Below are 16,836 nucleotides of genomic sequence, written 5' to 3'. Positions count from 1 at the left end.
TGGAGGAGAGGGATCCCTGGGTGGCGCAGCGGTTTGGCGCCTGCCTTTGGCCCAGGGCGCGATCCTGGAGACCCGGGATCGAATCCCACATCAGGCTCCCGGTGCATGGAGCCTGCTTCTCCCTCTGCCTATGTCTCTGCCTCTCTCTCTTTCTCTCTCTGTGACTATCATAAATAAATAAAAATTAAAAAAAAAATGGAGGAGAGATGAGGGCAAAAGGAGGAGAACGTTTTGTTCCCTTCACATCTCTTTAGTGACAGCAGCCCAGAAGTCTCCGTCACGTCAAGGTGCTCGGCAGTGGCCCTGAGCTCCTTACCCTCCTCAGAGGTCAGCATCGGGGAGTCCTTCTCACACGGGTGTGAAGAAGTTGCCACTTTGAGGGAGGATTCCGATTCATACGGGACTTGTCCGGCTGACCCACGCAAAGGCACTGGGCACAGTCCTTAACGTCAGGTGCTGCTGGTCCAGGTGCCACTTTATTGCCAATTCACTCTCCTGCGTCCATCGTCCCGACCTGAGCCGGGAAGCGTGGAGTCCGGGTGGCCCAGGTGCCGGGGGCCTGAGCGCAGCTGGGACTGCTCTTTCAGCTGACACGCACACTGTCCTGTCACTCTCGCGCTGTTCATTAGGAGACTGCATGTCTGTCTGCTACAGTGACAGGATGCTTTGGTCTACTTGTGAGACGATGTCTATAGAGGAACTGTTCAAATACTAAAACCGCCAAGAAATCTCCCAATCTCCCAGTGAGCGGTACCCAACACCCAACAACAATGTTCTTTATTCTTTTCTTGAAATAAGCTGGAAAGGGGTTAGCCACCAACGGGGAGCCCGGTGGGTCAGTGTCCCTGGCTCACAGGGAGGAAGAGGAGTGAACTTGCTCTGAGGAATGGGGGAGAGACCAGACCCCCCCCCCCCCAAGAGGGCCTCTCATGTCAGTGTGTTGCTGACGAGGATGGAAGCAACGCTCAGGAAAAATGTGGACTCCCCCAAGCGCACGGCTCCTTCTAACTCTTCCTCAATTGGGTAATCCGGGATGATATCCCTCTCCAAATTGGTAGGTCCCCCCTCATTGCAAGTCATAGCATTACAACAACGAACAAAATAGAAACTATTAGTTTTCATAATTCTAATGGCTTCAGGAGGTTCTTCAGATCGGTATACAAACGTGCAGTTGTATGTACAGTTCTTGTAAACGAAGAGTTCCCGAACATTCAAACCTACAAAAGTAGAGATGAAAACCACTGATTTCAGGGTTTCTGCTTGCAAACATTCAAGCACCCTCCACCCAGTACCACCTCCCTGCCCACCGTCTACGTCTGCAAACGCTTCTACGTTGCCTGGGACTCCTCGCTGGTAACACCCGAGTTCGTCCGTGAACAACTTCTCCTGGAGGTGTTTTTCTGTCTACATCGCCACCTCATCGCTGGCCCCGGCGCTGCCTACGTAGTGTGACGGCACCTTGGCGCATGCTGTACACAGGAATTCCCCATTCGTTATCTGGCCTAAGAATTCCAGGGCTCTAGAAATAGAATTGCTTATGACCCACGGGATCACGCAGTCCCTGAAGTGGAGTGGCCCCGTTAAGTGTGGCCCTCACCTGAATTTCTGCATGTGCAGCGGCCCCTCGAGGACGAGCTCCTGCCTGGGCCCCTCAGCCAGGTGTTCCCGGCTCCTGGCACAATATACGTGTGGATGCACCCTTAATGCCATCCTGCTCCCCAGCGCAGGCGGGACGCCCTGTCGCAAGCAGGATCGCACAGCCACTGTGACCGCCTTCACTGGTGGGCACACCCAACAGCCCCGGCCAACGAAGGCCACCTGAGTGAGGATCCACGTGAGGCCTCTTTGAGAGGCCTGGAGTTGAAATTCCTCCGCCCTCATTCACGAGTCCTGCTCCCCCGGTGACCCCAGTGTTGACTCGATTCTTTCTCCCTGGAACTTGCCACAGTTGACGTATCCGTTCACGGCTCTGGGGTTAAAGAGGAGGAACCAACATGTGGCTCCAGGCACTTGCTTTGCTTTACGCGCCACGCAAAGGCTTTAGAGAGGCCAACGCTCTACAGAAGAGCGCATGATCACAGGGCGACTGCTGGATGCATTTTCATGAAGTGCCCGTGACCGTATAACCAGCATCGAGTTCCAGAAACAGAACTGGATGAAAACCCTCGTTTCCTGCCTCTGTCCCTCCATCAGGCACCATAAGGAGCCAAGGCCAAAGAGAAGTGGTGTCCGGGTTTGTAAGCCTCCGTGTTAGTTTTACCTGCTTTGGAACTTGGTGAATATGAAATCCTGCATGTCTGCTTTGGCGTCTGGCTTCTTGTCTCTACTCTGTGCTTGGGAGATCGCCCCCTGCTGTGGCCCACTGTCGTGCGTGCTTCGCTCTCATAGTCGTATACTTGCCTACTGACGAATAGTCCACACTTGACGCTTGATGGACATCAGGGCTCTTTCTGGCGGTTGTCTACCCCCGGAGAGCACTGCGGGGAAGAGTCTGTCCTCTTGAGGTGAGAGTGCGTCAGTTCTAGGTGGTAACGCGGCGTCCTACGATGCAGATGTTTGGCTTTCACAGATGTTGCTGAAGAATTTTCCAGGCCACTAGTACCTGTTTATCCTCCAAAGGAGTGTGTGCACTTCAAAACCTTTGCCACCACATGAGTGGTCACCTGTGAATGTTCAGTGGTGCCTTTTGGTGTTACTGCGTCGTGGTTTCGTGTTGCATTTCCACCGATACAACGATGTTGGGCATCTTTCCAAATATTTATTAGCCACTGGGATATCGTTTTCTGGTAAACAGCCTTCAAGTGTTTTGCTCACATTTCCACCCAATGATCTGCTAGTTCAGTTACTGATTTGTAGGATGAAGTTCACTCTATAAAGTGAACACAAGCCCCTCGGCACACAGTGTGGGAAGTGGTTGGTCTTCACCTGCCGTTTCCAGTTTCACAGTCGTATCGGTATCGTCTCGGGGCAGAGGTTGTGAATTTCTAAGGAATCCCATTTACAAGTCTTCCCACATGTGACGGCCACTAAATTGTTCAGTTTTCTTAAATTTGTCATTACCCACGGATACAAAGATATTCTACCTTTCCCTTTGAAAAGAATAAAAAAAACCCGTCTCTTCTGTTATCTACATATTTATTGTATTATTATTTTTAAAAGATTTTATTTACTCATGAGACACACACAGAGAGAGCGAGAGGCAGAGACCCAGGCAGAGGGAGAAGCAGACTCCATGCGGGGAGCCCGACGTGGGACTCGATCCCGCGTCTCCAGGATCTTGCCCTGGACGATGGCAGGCGTGAAACCGTTGAGCCACCCAGGGATCCCTTAGAAAGTGGTCTCAACTATCATCTTTAAAAGGTGTTTAAATTCAATTTAGGTAACATATACCGTGTGATTGGTTTCAGAGATAGAATGCAATGATTCGTCAGATGCATGTGACAACCGGTGCTCATTACAGCAAGCGTGCTCCTCAATGTCCATGACCCAGTAAGCACACGTCTCCACCCTCCTCCCCTGCAAGAACCCTCGGTCTGTTTCCTTCATTCAAAGTCCCTTATGGTTTTGTTTTCATCTTATTGTGTTCTTCCTTCCCTTTCCCTATGTTCATGTGTTTTGTTTCTTAAATTCCACAAATGAAGGAGATCCTATGGCATTTGTCTTTCTCGGACTTATTTCGCTCAGCATGATACCCTCTAGTTGCATCCGCGCCCTGGCCAATGGCAAGAGTTCGTTCTTTCTGATGGCTGAGTAACACTCCACTCTGTATAGCGACCACATCCTCTTTATCCATCCCATCTGGGCTCTTTCCATAGTTCGGGTCTTGTGGACACTGCTGCTCTAAACACTGGGGTCCACGTGCCCCTTCAAATCACTGTTCGTATTCTTTGCGCAAGTAGGTACCTAGTAGCCCCTTGTTCTTTTGAGTTTTACGTGGAGATCTACAAAGCGAGAGAGAGAGAAAGAGAGGCAGAGACACAGGCAGAGGGAGAAGCAGGCTCCATGCGCCGGGAGCCCGACGTGGGATTCGATCCCGGGTCTCCAGGATCGCGCCCTGGGCCAAAGGCAGGCGCTAAACCGCTGCGCCACCCAGGGAATCCCTTTTTTTTTTTTTTTTTTTTTAAGATTTTATTTAGTTATTCATGAGAGGCACAGAGAGAGAGAGAGAGAGAGAGAGAGAGAGAGAGACAGGCAGAGGGAGAAGGAGGCTCCATGCAGAGAGCCTGACGTGGGACTCGATCCTGGCACACGCCAAACTGCTGAGCCACCCAGGGGGCCCCCATTCCTCGTTTGTGAACGGCTTTATGCATATCTTCTGTAGCAGAGTTCACAAACAAGAGCCCGCAGGACAACCCAGTCCACCAGCTGTATCTATCAGTAAAGATTTGTTGGAACAAAGGAACCATGGGTATGTTTACTCGTCCTCTCTGGCTGCTTCCATGGCCTCAGAGGCAGTGCTGGGTACTTGCAACGAAGACCAGGTGGCTTTCCAAGCTGACACGTTTGCTCTCTGATCCTTTACAGAGACTTCGTCCAGCTCGGGTGTAGAGCTGTAGCAAGCTTTGTCACTTTGCTGCAGCACCTAGACTCTATGGCGAGAGATGTGTTAAGGACAATCACACTGTGACTGTGGATCTACTTACAGATCTACTTACAGTTCCCAAATCCTATGGAGGATTTTCTGTTACTTCATCCTGTTACGGGGCACGTGTGCATCTACACAGAGGTTTTATCCAGGTTTTCTTACCCCTTCCTCTCTGTGCAGTGTTGCCCATCACACCTGTAACGCTCTCGTATTAATGTTCGCCTTGCTTCTGTGTGGGCTTAAGAGCTTTCCCCTGCCAATATTTAAGTTGTACACTGTGTTTATATATGTTTTGCAAACTTTTTTACATTCTCATTTTAAAGTACATCTCTAGGGGCAGCCCGGGTGGCTCAGCGGTTTGGCGCTGCCTTCAGCCCAGGGCGTGATCCTGGAGACCCGGGATCGAGTCCCACGTCGGGCTCCCTGCATGGAGCCTGCTTTTTCCCTCTGCCTGTGTCTCCTCCTCTCTCTCTCTGTCATGAAAAAATAAAATATTTTTCTAAAAGCACATCTGTATGAAGCAGAATATCTTTTGCTGATTCTGAAACTCTTGGGTTTTTAATTGTATCTATTTTATTATTAACATAAATAATAACAGGTTAGATTCTAAATTGCTTTTCCATTCAACATTATACTTTTGATAATGTAGATTCCTAGCACTTGCAGGAAATACCTAAAGATCCCGTGTAGCTTTACTCAGTCACTTCCATGGTAACATCTTGCAAGACCACAGTGCAGTATCCCAAGCAGGACACTGGCTTCCAAAATAGTAAAGAAAAAAGACCGTTTTATCACCACACTCGTCCCTCATATGAACGCACTGACGTCTTTCCCAGCAAGATGCCCCGCCAGGGACTCCCCTACCCACGTGCACAAGACGCTGGTCTCAGTTGGTCATTTCTAGAATGGTCTCTAACAGGGAACATGGATTGTCACCTCTGTAGGTGGCTGCTTCTCCTTCAGTGTCATCCTCCAGACACGCATTCAGGTTGATGGATCGATACCCGCTTTTTACTGCCGAGGAACACCCTCGGGGTGGATGTACCATGGTTTCTTTACCCTTTAGGCACTGAAGAGCAGCCAGGATGTTTCCAGGGGTGACATGTTACCGATAAAGCAGTTGCGAGAAACCATGTGTTGTTTTATTTAATTACTCCGGGGAAAATACTCAGAAGTGCAACCTGGGAGAATGTATGGAGCTGCAGATTTAGTTTTTAAGAAACAAGACTGCGCTCCCCACCTTGGCTGCCCCATTTTTCACTGCCACTGGCAATGTATGAAAACCACGTTTCTTTACCACCCTGGCCAGCATTTGCTGTGGTCACTATTTTTCACTTTGGCCACTCTGATGCCCAACCTCGAATTGTGGTTTTCAATGGTCATCTCCCTACCGGCCAAAGATGTTGAAACCCTGCTCGTGGGTTCATCTGCGACGCGCGAACCCACGTCGGTGAAACGTCTCTTCATCTCTTTGCCCTTGCTCTCGGGAGGCTGTCTGCATTTCTGCTGTTGAGTTGTGAGACTTCTGTATACACCCAAGACCTGTGTTTCGTCAGGTACGTCGTTTGCATACTTTCCCTCCCGGTCCGTAGCTTTGCCTTTCCCTCCTCTGAACAGGACCTCCTTCCACACAGAAGTATCTACAGTTGGTGACATCTCACGTCCCCAGGTCCCTGTTTGTAGGTCATCCTTTGCATCAAGGTTACCCACGCTTTGAGTAGCCGGAGAGGCCAAAGGTTCTCTCCTATGCGCTGTCTTTTCTTGTGGTTTTAGATATCTGCATTTTACATTTAGCTCATGCAGCCCTTTGAGGTATTTGTTGTATGATTTGAGATTTAGGGCAAGGTTCACTTTTGCCAGATCGAGCTGAAAGGCTCTATTTCCCCAGCATCCGTGTCTGCGTCGTTGCGCGATATCATGTGGGTAAATCTGTGTGGAACTCGTTCTGGGGTCTCTCGGTTGGGTTCTGTAGACTGGTCATTCCAGCCACGGATACACCGATGAGTCTGAGTGTGGGGCCATCTCAGTGTCTGAGGTTCGGAAGTGTTCTGTAGAGGTCTTTGGTTTACTTGCACAACCCCGAAGTCAGAAAGTCACATGAAGGAGAAAATATCCGAGCGTTGCAGCCCTCTGAAGGCTCTCGTAAATTCTCTGCGTTGGCGTCCACCAGGGTCACGTAGGACGAGCGAGCCCCCGAAGCCCTCGGGGATGAGTTATTAAACGCAGGTGTTTTAGCTTCCATGAGTGCGGGAGGAGCTGAGAGACGGACGAGTCTCAACGGCAGGCTGGTGATCAGAAGGCCAGTCCGGAACCAGGTCTACCCAAAGCTCAGGCTGGGGGGCGAGGGAAAGAGCCCACGGGGCAGGAAAATACGGACGCCACGCTTCTCTGCCCTCCCGTTCCGGCCCACCCAGAGGAACTCCTCTGGAGACTCTCTGAAGTGCTCGTCCACACACCTGTCGCCTATGCAGGCCAGCAGCCAAGCAACTACCGCGCTCTTAGGAACCGCTCCTGGTCTAGAGGCCCAGCAACGGGGATGGTGGGCTGGATACGGAGCAGGACGAAGCGAGGAAGGCTGGAGTCCCCTGGCGTCCACCACTGCGTGAGACCACAACGAGCTCCCAGAGCATCGGCCTCTCTTCCCTGAGCCCTGCCGGCCTCAGGCGAGCTCTCTCTGGGCCAAGCATACCCCAGAGCCATAGAGGGTGAGGTGCGGGGAAAGAGAGTCCCCAGCCCCCGGGAGCAGTCATCCCACCTCGGCCACGCACGACTCCCCGGGTCTCCCAGACAGGCCGCCGTAGCGCGGCCCTGGTGGTGGTCCTTCTCCTTCTGTGATGCAAGGGCCTGACAAGCCGTGGGTGCCAAGCCCCCTGCTGCAAAGCCAGTTTACTTTTACCCGGAGTAAACCAACCCCCAGGCGCTGACCAGGTGAAGAGCCAGCACCCACACACCCACGCCACCCGAGGCTCCTCTGCTTTCGAGATCTTGGTTGGGTCCGGAGGTGATCACTCGGGTCTCCTGGTTTTCCTCTCCCGCGTTCTCAACTCCTCTCCTTCTGGTTTAGCTGCGCCGGTGAATGATGTGCCCGAGAATCCCTAGGTCCCCCGCCTCGACCCCAAGAAAAGCAGAACCCCAAGCCCGTGCGGTTCCTCTGCTCCCCAGGACTTGGACGTGCGCCTCCAGGCCGCCCTGCCAGCTCTAGGACTTGTAAGCGCCGGGCCCTAGCGTTCCGAGGTTTCCCGATGGCCCCCGCTGAGGGCGCCCTGCAATCCCGTTAAGAACCATGGGGCCGTTCCGGCCACGTCACCACCCATTCACAGGCCGAGACCCGCACAGGACAGGTGCCCGGTGCAGGGACAGAGGCCGGATTCGAGCTCCTACCTGAGTCCCCAGTGGGCAGATGCCCGCGAGGTACGGCAGTTGGCACAACCCTGAGGGAGCAGCAAGAGGACTGTTCTGCAGGAGGCTCGGGACACAGAAGGGCAGGGGATGATGTGGAGGGACGCTGGGGGGCACAGGGCCTGGGGACACGCCCTGAGCAGGGCCACACACTAGGCCTCTAGGCCCGGTGCAGAGACAGAACCGATTGGTTCCCGGGGCTCAAACTGACAAAATCAGAAGGCGTGAGAAAGCAGAGTACTTACGGATAGAGATGGTCAAACAGCGCCGGATGTGATAGGGACACGTCCTAATTTGAGGACAGTTGAAATTGTTGATATCCCAGCAATCGTGGCATTTCAAACTATAGGTCCCTGGAAGAGACTCAGCAGCATCAGGCTCAGGCTCCACGTACAACTTCCCCCGACCCCAACCCCGGGCCCCGGACCCCGTACCCCGGACCCCTACCCCCTGCCTGAGAGGACGTCTGCTCTGGCAGGGATTAGCTTCCAGCAGGGGCCAGGCGGTGTTCCTGTCCCCAGAGGCCGGGACACGCAACCCTGTGCTCTGCACACAGGCTTCGTCTGTCCCAGGAGGCCTGACAGTCACAAGAGGCCGTGTGCCCCCAGCCCCCCATGTGCCTGGACTCAGCCACCTCTGCCGGCTCTGGCTAGAATCGCCCCCCTGACCCTCTGGAGCTCAGGGGCACTCAGTCCACCCCGTGCCACCGAGGGCATGACGAAGGACCTCCCTGCTGGCTAAGGTGACAAGGTCCTCTCGAATCCTTTCCCTGACTCTGGAGGACACTAAATTCTTGTCGCCTCCAACCCCGCAAGAGGCTCTGACACTCACAAGCGGACACGGATTCGTTTTGATTGCTGACCAAGGGCAACCCGACGGCGAGGAGCAAGGTCCAGAAGAGCATCGTTTCCTGCAGGGACTGGAACCTACGACGAGGAGACAGTGCACGTGTGGGCAGCTCCGCGGGGGCCGAGAGCACCTCCCGGGGTGCGTGTGTGCAGGGTGCAGGGTGCAGGGCTCCCGGGAGGGTCAGCAGCCGGCAGCAGCACCAGCCACCTGCGCGCAGTTCTCCGCCGCCTCCCCACCTGCACCTGCCTCCCTGCAGACCCACAGCACTGCCTCTCCCCACTGCCGGGCCCTCCAGGGGACGCCCCCTCCCCTCCACCCGCAGAGCTGAGCCCACGCAGCCCGCTTCTGGTGCTGCCCCTGCCCCGGGCTCCCTGAGGCCCCCGATGATTCCCCTTCTGTCCCGTCACCCTCGGGAGCACCATGGGCACCGGCGGGGCGCCGTGCACCCAGCTATTTCCTGTTCTGCCAGCATGCGCACACCCAAGGGACGGGAGGTGAGTGCAGCGTGGACAGCGCAGGCCTCACTTGCATAGGATCAGCAGTGCGCCCCGGGAACCTCCTGCCACTCCAGTGCCTGCACACGATCAGCGGACCCCGAGGTGCACATTGGGGACGGCTGAGCCCCCACAGCAGAGCCTCAGGGGCAAGGGTGCTGGTCGGGAATCACTGACCTCCAGCGGGGGGGGGGGGGGGGGGGGGGCCTAAGTCTCTGGGAGTGACCCTGAGTCATGTGGGGGCACGTGACTAGGTTAGGACCTGCCCATCGGAGGAGGGCGCCCGGCAGCTGGGGCCCATCAGGGGAGGGCACAGGGGGGTGGGGCCCGTCGGGGTATGGGAGCCAGAACTGGGGGGTGGGGCCCGGCGGGGGAGGCGACACGGGGGGCGGGGTCCGGTCGTGGGAGGCGACCCGGGCGTTGGGGCCCGTCGTGGGAGTCCACCCGTGGGTTGGGGCCCGTCGGGGGAGGGTACCGGGGGGTGGGGCGGTGGGGGGAGGCGACCCGGGGGTGGGGCCGTCGGGGGAGGGGCTTCCGGGGGTGGGGCCCGTCGGGGGGAGGGGACCAGGGGGTGGGGCCATCGGGGGAGGGTACGGGGGTCGGGCCCGTCGGGGGAGGGTACCGGGGGGTGGGGCCGACGGGGGAGGCGACCCGGGGGGTGGGGCCAGTCGGGGGGAGGCGACCCTCGGGGTGGGGCCAGTCAGTGGAGGGGACCCGGGGGTGGGCCCGTCGGGCCCGGGGACCGGGAGTGGGGGCCGTCGGAGGAGGGGACCGGGGAGTGGGGAGGGGACCCGGGGGTGGGGCCGTCGGGGGAGGGGACCCGGGGGGTGGGGCCGTCGGGGGGAGGGGACCCGGGGGTGGGGGCCGTCGGGGGAGGGGACCGGGGGGTGGGGAGGGGACCCGGGGGTGGGGGCCGTCGGGCTCGGGGACCGGGAGTGGGGCCGTCGGAGGAGGGGACCGGGAGTGGGGAGGGGACCCGGGGGTGGGGCCGTCGGGGAGGCGACCCGAGGGGTGGGGCCGTCGGGGAGGGGACCGGGGGTGGGGAGGGGACCGGGAAGTGGGGAGGGGACCCGGGGGTGGGGCCGTCGGGCTCGGGGACCGGGAGTGGGGCCCTCGGAGGGGACCGGGGGGTGGGGAGGGGACCCGGGGGTGGGGCCGTCGGGGGAGGGCGCCCGGTAGGTTGGCGCGCTCCGTGGACCCTCAAGACCGTCCCGCCGTCCCCCCCCGCCCCCCGCAGCCCCTGCTCCTCCCGCGCACACGCGGCCCCAAGGCGACCTTCCAGAACCTTCGGAGGCTCGGCCGCCACCCGCGAGCGCGACGACGCTCAGGCCCACACTGCGCTCCCCCGGCGGCGCGTCCCCTCGGGGTCTCCGGCCGCTCGAGTCCCGCCAGGCCCTGCGCCGCTGCGCACGCGCCCTGGGCCGAGGCCTTCTAGAAGGGTCCGCGGGCAGGACGCCCCGCCCCCGCCCCCGCCCCCGCCCCCGGCAGGTTCCGTTCCAGAAGGTTCCCGGAGGTCCTGGGCTGAGCCCCCGGGGCTGGCAGCGCGACGTCCCTGACAGCAGGTGCGGTGCGGGCGGCGCGGCCGCGGGTTCCAGAAGGTTCTGGCGTGGGCGGGGCTCCGCGGCGGCGTGCACCCGCCCCCGGCCCTGGCCTGCTTCCGCGTGTCGTGCTCTGGGCCGTGGCGCTCGCGCTCCGGGCCGTGCTGTGCGCCCGCTCCCGGGGCCGCCCCTGCGCCGCCTCCGCCGGGCTCTGCTAGGAAGGCGGGGCCGCCGTCCCGCCCGGGCTGGGGACACGCACGACCGCGGGGCCGCCGTCCCGCCCGGGCTGGGGACACGCACGACCGCGGGGCCGCCGTCCCGCCCGGGCGGCGCTGCCCAGACCCGTCGTGCGGCGCGTGGAGGGTCCGTTCCTGCAGGTGCAGGTTCCAGGGGCGCACGCCTTGGCTACGAGCCTCGCCGCGGGTCACCGCGCCGGGGCTTGCGGGCTGCCTGACGCGAGGGGCAGCGCGGCTCCCCTTCCCGGGTCCTCGCCGTCCTCTGCCTGGGTCTGGGCGCCGCGTTCCTTCACGTTTGCACCTCGACTCGCTGCCGTGTGCACGTGCCGGGCTGGGTGCCGGCGCGTGTGCGGGCCTCTCGGTGTCGGTTTCGGCCGCGGCACCCGGCGTGGTGGCTCGGCTTCCACCGTCGTCAGGGTCGTGTCGCTCAGGAGGAGCGCTGGAAAGCCCTTGGCGGTTGACGTGCCGCTAGGACTACAGGGGGTTCTTCTGGGCCCTTCTCTGCTCCTCCCCGGGCCTTGCAACGGCCCTGTGTTGCTCAGGAGCACGGGCCCGCACGCGTGGGGTGATCTGTGTTCTCAATTTCCGTCTTGGGGTCGCTCTGGGGAGATGGCTGTGACGTGGCTTCAGGCTCCCCGGGTCCCCGTGGCTGTGAGTCCACTGAGGCGCCGTGGGCAGCGTTGCTCGTGTCCGCCACGGTGGTTGTGGGCTCCAGACCTCGCTGTGACTCGCAGACCTTCCGTCTGCACACCCACGGTACACGGGTTCTCACGCATCATCTGCTTTCTTTTCTTTGGCGCTCTGCGGGTCCCGATCCTGGTCCCTTCCCGTCGCTTGTCCCGTGACGGGGACGTCTCTGTTGTAGAGGTCTTGTCCTCCCGCTGCCTTGGCCTCTGGAAGCTGTTTCCTTGGCTCCGGGCTCGCCTGGTCTTCCGGCTGACAGTGGGCCCGCGGTGGGCGTTAATAGGCCGTGGGGGAGACGGGCCCTGAGCGTGAGGCTTCGCGTGCCGGGCCCTGGGACCGGGACTCTGTGGGATGTCAGCTGTAGCTCTAGTGCCCTTAGGTGTCACGTCCCTGAGCGAGCCGGTTTGTGCGTCCGGTTTCGGCTCACATCTTCCCCAGGCCTCGCTCCCAGGACGGAGGGTGTGTTCTGTGGCACTCGCAGCTGCTGTCCTTTCAAAAGAAGAAGAAAGGGCTTGGTGGCCAAGTGCCCGAGGCTGGTCGTGGGCTCTTGGGCGCGGGGGACTCCCGGGCACTGCTGTTCACAGGCCCGCCTCCAGCACTTGGGCACAATTGCATGTGAGCGCTGCTCCCGGCCTCAGGCTCCGGCAGCTTCTGCTGCAGGTAAGGGGCTTTTCGGGGCTCGTCGCGGGCTGCACCTCGCTCACGGGATTGGGCGCTGTCAGTTCTGTGACCCCAGTTCTCCGAGGGGCCTAGAGCTGTGTTTGGTTTTCGGTTCGGCCAGTGTTTTTCTTCTGGGAACGATGGTGCCCAGCTCCCAACGGGTAGGGCTCCATGCTTCCGGCTGCCGCCTCCTGGGGGCGGGGGGGGGAGGAGATCATGGAAGTAAGGAAGGGACCCGGAGACAGGAGAGGGGGGACAGGCTCACTGCCTGCAAACGGCCATGATTCATCGGGTGACCAGGAAGGATACGGCTCCATGGGGAAGTGACAAACGGGGAGTAGAGTCAGTCGGGCAACAGGGAGAAGGAAAGTTGCTTCAAAAGATCTACGTGTGAAGGTAAAACCGCACCAAAAGTACAGAATTGAGCTATCAAAAGAAACGTTCAAAAGAACAGGGACAGGGACGCCTGGGTGGCTCTTCGGTTGGACATCCTGCCTTAGGCTCAGGTCGTGATCCCAGGTCTGGGGATCGAGGCCCGCGTCGGGCTCCCTGCAGGACCCTGCTTCTCCCCCTGCCTGTGTTTCTGCTTCTCTGTGTCTCTCACGAATAGATAAATAAAATCTTAAAAAAAATAAAATAAAAGAGCAGGGGCAGCGCGTCACTCACATACCCAGCCACTGCTTGTATTAGGATCAGTAGGGTGAGAACCCCAACGTGGAGAGTGTCCCTGAGGGAGTCGAAAACAAAGGACCCATCCTTTGAGGAAAGTCAGTGGCTTCACTTTCTGGTGCCGCGGTTGGGCACGTGGGGCCGGGCCTGGGTGGCTGCTGTGCTGGGGGCGGGGGTGGTGTCAGGGGGCAGGGCTGGGAGTGGTCGGGTTGGGGCCGGATCCGGGATCTGGTTGGCATGGACGGTCGGGCATATACCAGCTTGCCAGCCCAGGGGATGCGCCAGGAGGTGCCCGCCGTCCCAGGAAGACCACCCGGCCACCCGTGGCCCTGGGGTGGACACAGAGGCAGCCAAGCGTAGTAACCCTGGGACCCCAGAGCTGACCACGTGTGCCCGCTCCTTGCGTCCAGGCCCAGGCACCGCGGGAAATGATGATCCTCCTTGCTTTGCTCCTGCTCGTGGACCTGCCGAGGGTGGAGACAAATGTCACCGTGTCAGGAACACAGGGTAAGGCTGGGTCCCTCGGCCTCCTGCTGTGAGGAGGCAGGCCATGATGAGTCTGGGACACAGGGTGGCCACCCGGCCAGTCGCCCCCACAGCCCCAGCTGGTTCTGGACGGGAAGAGCACAGGCAGCTGGGAGCAGGACAGCGTCAGGAGAGTGGCCCACAGATAGGGACGCCTGATGGGGCAGCCTCTTAGTGTTGGGCCCCCCGCCAAGGGGGGGGCAGGCGTAGTCATGGCCGGATCCCGGTGTCCTCCCCAGCACCACCGTGGTCCCGCGGTGTCCCCTCACACTGTCTTCCTGGGAGCCATCGGGGGAGCCAAGCCCACCTGGTCCTTCTGGGACCCTCCAGCGTTGTCTCGGAGGAATTGGCACCGCCGCGAGAGGTTTGACCGGCTCTCTCCTGGGAGTGGGTTAACTGTCCTCATAGTGAACCCAACAGTAGGCAACGGCATGGGGGCCAGGGTGCAGGCCCCGGGGGTCGAGGAGGGTGCAGCGGGTGCTGGAGGCGGTTAGCTGGGCCGGGAGGCCAGTGGGGAGGGCCCGCGAGAAGCAGCCGGCCAGTCTCCTGAGCCCCCGAGCTTGAGACGCCAGGCCTGTGAGTGTGGGGAGCATGCTTGTGCGGGAAGGCGTGCGTGCGCAGGCTGCGGTGAGGCTGTGCGGGTGCAGTGCTGTGTGTGTGTGCGTGTGTGTGTGGCCGTGCATGGTGTCTGGGTGTTGGGTCAGCCTGGGGGAGGCGGAGTAAACCCCAGGAGAGAAGACCGAGGACTCGGACCCACTGGTTGTGGTCACGTGGAGGAGGGAGGGGATGGTGGGCGTTCACCTCATAGGATTGGAGACTGGAACGTTCCACTTCGTGTTCATTTCCCCTTTCAGGCCTGCTGAGGTGTCATGTTTGTGAGAAGGAGCATAGTTTCAAATGCCAGAATCCAACAGAATGTCCGGAGGGAATACACTTGTGCTGCCTCTATTGCCCTGAGTGAGTATCTCAGTTCATTTTGGGGTTTGCTGGCAGATCAGTAATAACCTGCAGGAACTAGGGTATGTCATGTTTTTCTTCTCAAGGAATAACTAATCAAAAGTCACGTTTAAAAAAAATTGGATTAAAAAAAAAAACAATTGGAGAACAAGATCCTGTGACCAGGACTGGAAGGAAGCAGGTGGCCGAGGAGACAGCTTGCGAGGACCAGTGGCCACCCCGGGGTCGACCCCCAAGAGTGGGAAAGAGGAAATAGTGGGTGTAGGAAGAAAGCAGCAGAGGTGTATTTGTGTCCATTTTTATTTGCTAAGCATTTACTTAAGTACCCGAGAGAGGGAGAGGGAGAGGGAGAAGGAGAGGGAGAGGAAGCTCAGGTGGTGCATGCACCCTGGGCAGGGGCGCAGGGAGAGAGCAAGCAAGACTCTGCTGAGCCTGGAGCCCAACACGGGCCCGACCTCTCGACGCCGAGATCAGGAGCTGAGTCGAAACAGAGTCAGACGCTCAACAGTCTGAGCCGCCAGGCGGCCTGACCTGTACTCATTTTTGAATGAACGATGTGTTAACGATGTCCCCTGTCCCTCGGAGAGTAGCTTTTACGTGAGAGCCACCGAGTAGGGCCGCGGGCTGCCGTATGTTCTGGAAGGAATGCGTGTGCTGGAAGATGTGTGGAGACCATCACTCAGTCGCGTGTGAATCCCCCAAGAGCCTCTGGCCACACGAAGCCCTTCCCCCCAAAGAGGAGTCTGGAGGCCGGCACCCCAGGGCGTGGCCAGGTCAGGGCTCCCCAGATCAGAGGCAGTCTGGCAGCCGCTTCGGGAGGGCCCGCGCACATGCCCCGCGCAGACCTCACAGGCTCCTGGGGGGACGCGATGAGCACGAGGAACTGCCGATGAGGTGAAGCCAGAAGAGGGCCCCGCGGACAGTGCCGACCCTGCTGCCCGTGCAGGTGCACGGCGACAGCGCTGGCTCCCGGGCCCTGGGTGGCGGCTCGTCCAGAGGCCAGCGCTGAGCCCCGGGCAGTGGCGAGGACGGGCAAGAGTCCGAGCTCGCACGTGCGCCCGGGTTTCAGAGGCCCGTGCACCTGGTAGTGAGAAGCTGAGGCCCAGGAGCCGGTAAGGTCCCAAAGGGAGAGCCCAGGCCCAGGCTCCCGGTGGGCGTGGACAGGCCGGGGTGGGGGCACCTCTCGAGGCCACTCTGCAGCCAAGCCTCCCGGAAGCACTCTGATCACAGAGGCCTGAGCCGATCCGCCTGGGCGGTGGCTCCAGACTCCCCCCTGGATGGAGGGGCCTCTTTAACCAGGAGCATCTGAGCGGGGGCACCCCGAGTGGGTCAGGGCTGGGTGGGTACAGGCAGGAGGTGCTCTGGGGGGACCTGCTTTCGATTCACGCATTCATTTCTCTCTTTCTTATTTGCTTCTAGGAGTATATCCACGTTTCTTCTATGTTTCAAAGCAGTGCTCGAGAAGAAATGTCCAACAGTTGAACAGCTCGGTCGTATAGTCAAGTCCTTTGTCCTCATAAAGCCTATGCCTTTTCTGTATACGAGATGCTGCTCAGGACATGTTATGTAATACAGAAGCACGGAGATCCGGGATCCAGATTTTTAGACAATCTGGGAGAGCGAGCGACGTGAGGAGCAGCAGTGCCTGGCTGGTGCCCCTCCTCATGCTGTCCCCGGGGCTCGCGGGCCTCAGGTTGCCGTTGACCCACAGAGCATGGCTCGGGCCCACCTTCTGCAGGTGGCACAGATGACGTGGACCTGCTGCTCATGCTTGGAACCTGTGGCATTAAACTTGTTTTCCACCCACTGACTCACCGTCTGCCTCTGAGGGGCCTTAGGACCGGGGGCGGGGCCCACAGCCTGCCTTGGGGTGAGTCCAAAGCCTCTGACATGATCCCACTGTGAGTGTGTCTTTTTTTTTAATTTTATTTATTTTTAAAAAAGATTTTATTTATTCATGAGCGACAGAGAGAGAGAGAGAGAGAGAGGCAGAGACACAGGCAGAGGGGGATGCAGGCTCCATGCAGTGAGCCGGACGTGGGACTCGATCCCGGGTCTCCAGGATCATTGCCCTGGGCCGAAGGCAGACTCCCAGTGGCTGAGCCACCCAGGTGTCCTTGTGTGGAGCCTTCAACCACGGGAGTGAAAGAGAAGTGGCGGGTCCCCTTGGAGTGTAGGAAGCCATCTTTTAGGTGGAACTAGTTTCTTGAGGCACCATGAGCTGGTTGCCAGGCCCTCTC

At 59.2% G+C, this 16,836-nt stretch overlaps 1 protein-coding gene and 1 long non-coding RNA gene across 2 annotated transcripts; one reads left to right on the top strand and one right to left on the bottom strand.

Moving 5' to 3' along the window:
- Positions 1-6,377: 6,377 nt before the first annotated feature.
- On the bottom strand, positions 6,378-10,737 carry LOC119878481 (glycosyl-phosphatidylinositol-anchored molecule-like protein). Its single transcript, XM_038589114.1, has 5 exons — positions 10,603-10,737; positions 8,816-8,910; positions 8,230-8,337; positions 7,967-8,016; positions 6,378-7,183 (listed from the first exon to the last, which is right to left on the bottom strand). Exons 2-5 carry the CDS (start codon positions 8,886-8,888, stop codon positions 7,073-7,075), a joined length of 342 nt encoding a protein of 113 aa, XP_038445042.1. The 5' UTR covers positions 8,889-8,910; positions 10,603-10,737; the 3' UTR covers positions 6,378-7,072.
- Positions 10,738-10,771: 34 nt separating this feature from the next.
- Positions 10,772-14,579, top strand: LOC119878482. Its single transcript, XR_005386946.1, has 3 exons — positions 10,772-10,889; positions 13,525-13,621; positions 14,494-14,579. It is a non-coding gene; the product is annotated as an uncharacterized LOC119878482 (long non-coding RNA).
- The last annotated feature ends 2,257 nt before the right edge of the window (positions 14,580-16,836 follow it).

This window comes from Canis lupus, unplaced genomic scaffold, assembly GCF_011100685.1.
Source record: "Canis lupus familiaris isolate Mischka breed German Shepherd unplaced genomic scaffold, alternate assembly UU_Cfam_GSD_1.0 chrUn_S1661H1855, whole genome shotgun sequence".
Classification (NCBI taxonomy): domain Eukaryota; kingdom Metazoa; phylum Chordata; class Mammalia; order Carnivora; family Canidae; genus Canis; species Canis lupus.
The sequence above is the reverse complement of the archived record's forward strand: the minus strand, read 5'-3'. Positions and strand labels throughout refer to the sequence as shown.

Coding starts and splice junctions, on each gene's coding strand:
- LOC119878481 (XM_038589114.1), bottom strand. CDS start 8,888: ATGCTCTTCTGGACCTTGCTCCTCGCCGTCGGGTTGCCCTTGGTCAGC. Junction 8,338..8,815: donor AAACGAATCCGTGTCCGCTT/GTGAGTGTCAGA, acceptor AGTCTCTTCCAG/GGACCTATAGTTTGAAATGC. Junction 8,017..8,229: donor CTGTTTGACCATCTCTATCC/GTAAGTACTCTG, acceptor CTGCTCCCTCAG/GGTTGTGCCAACTGCCGTAC.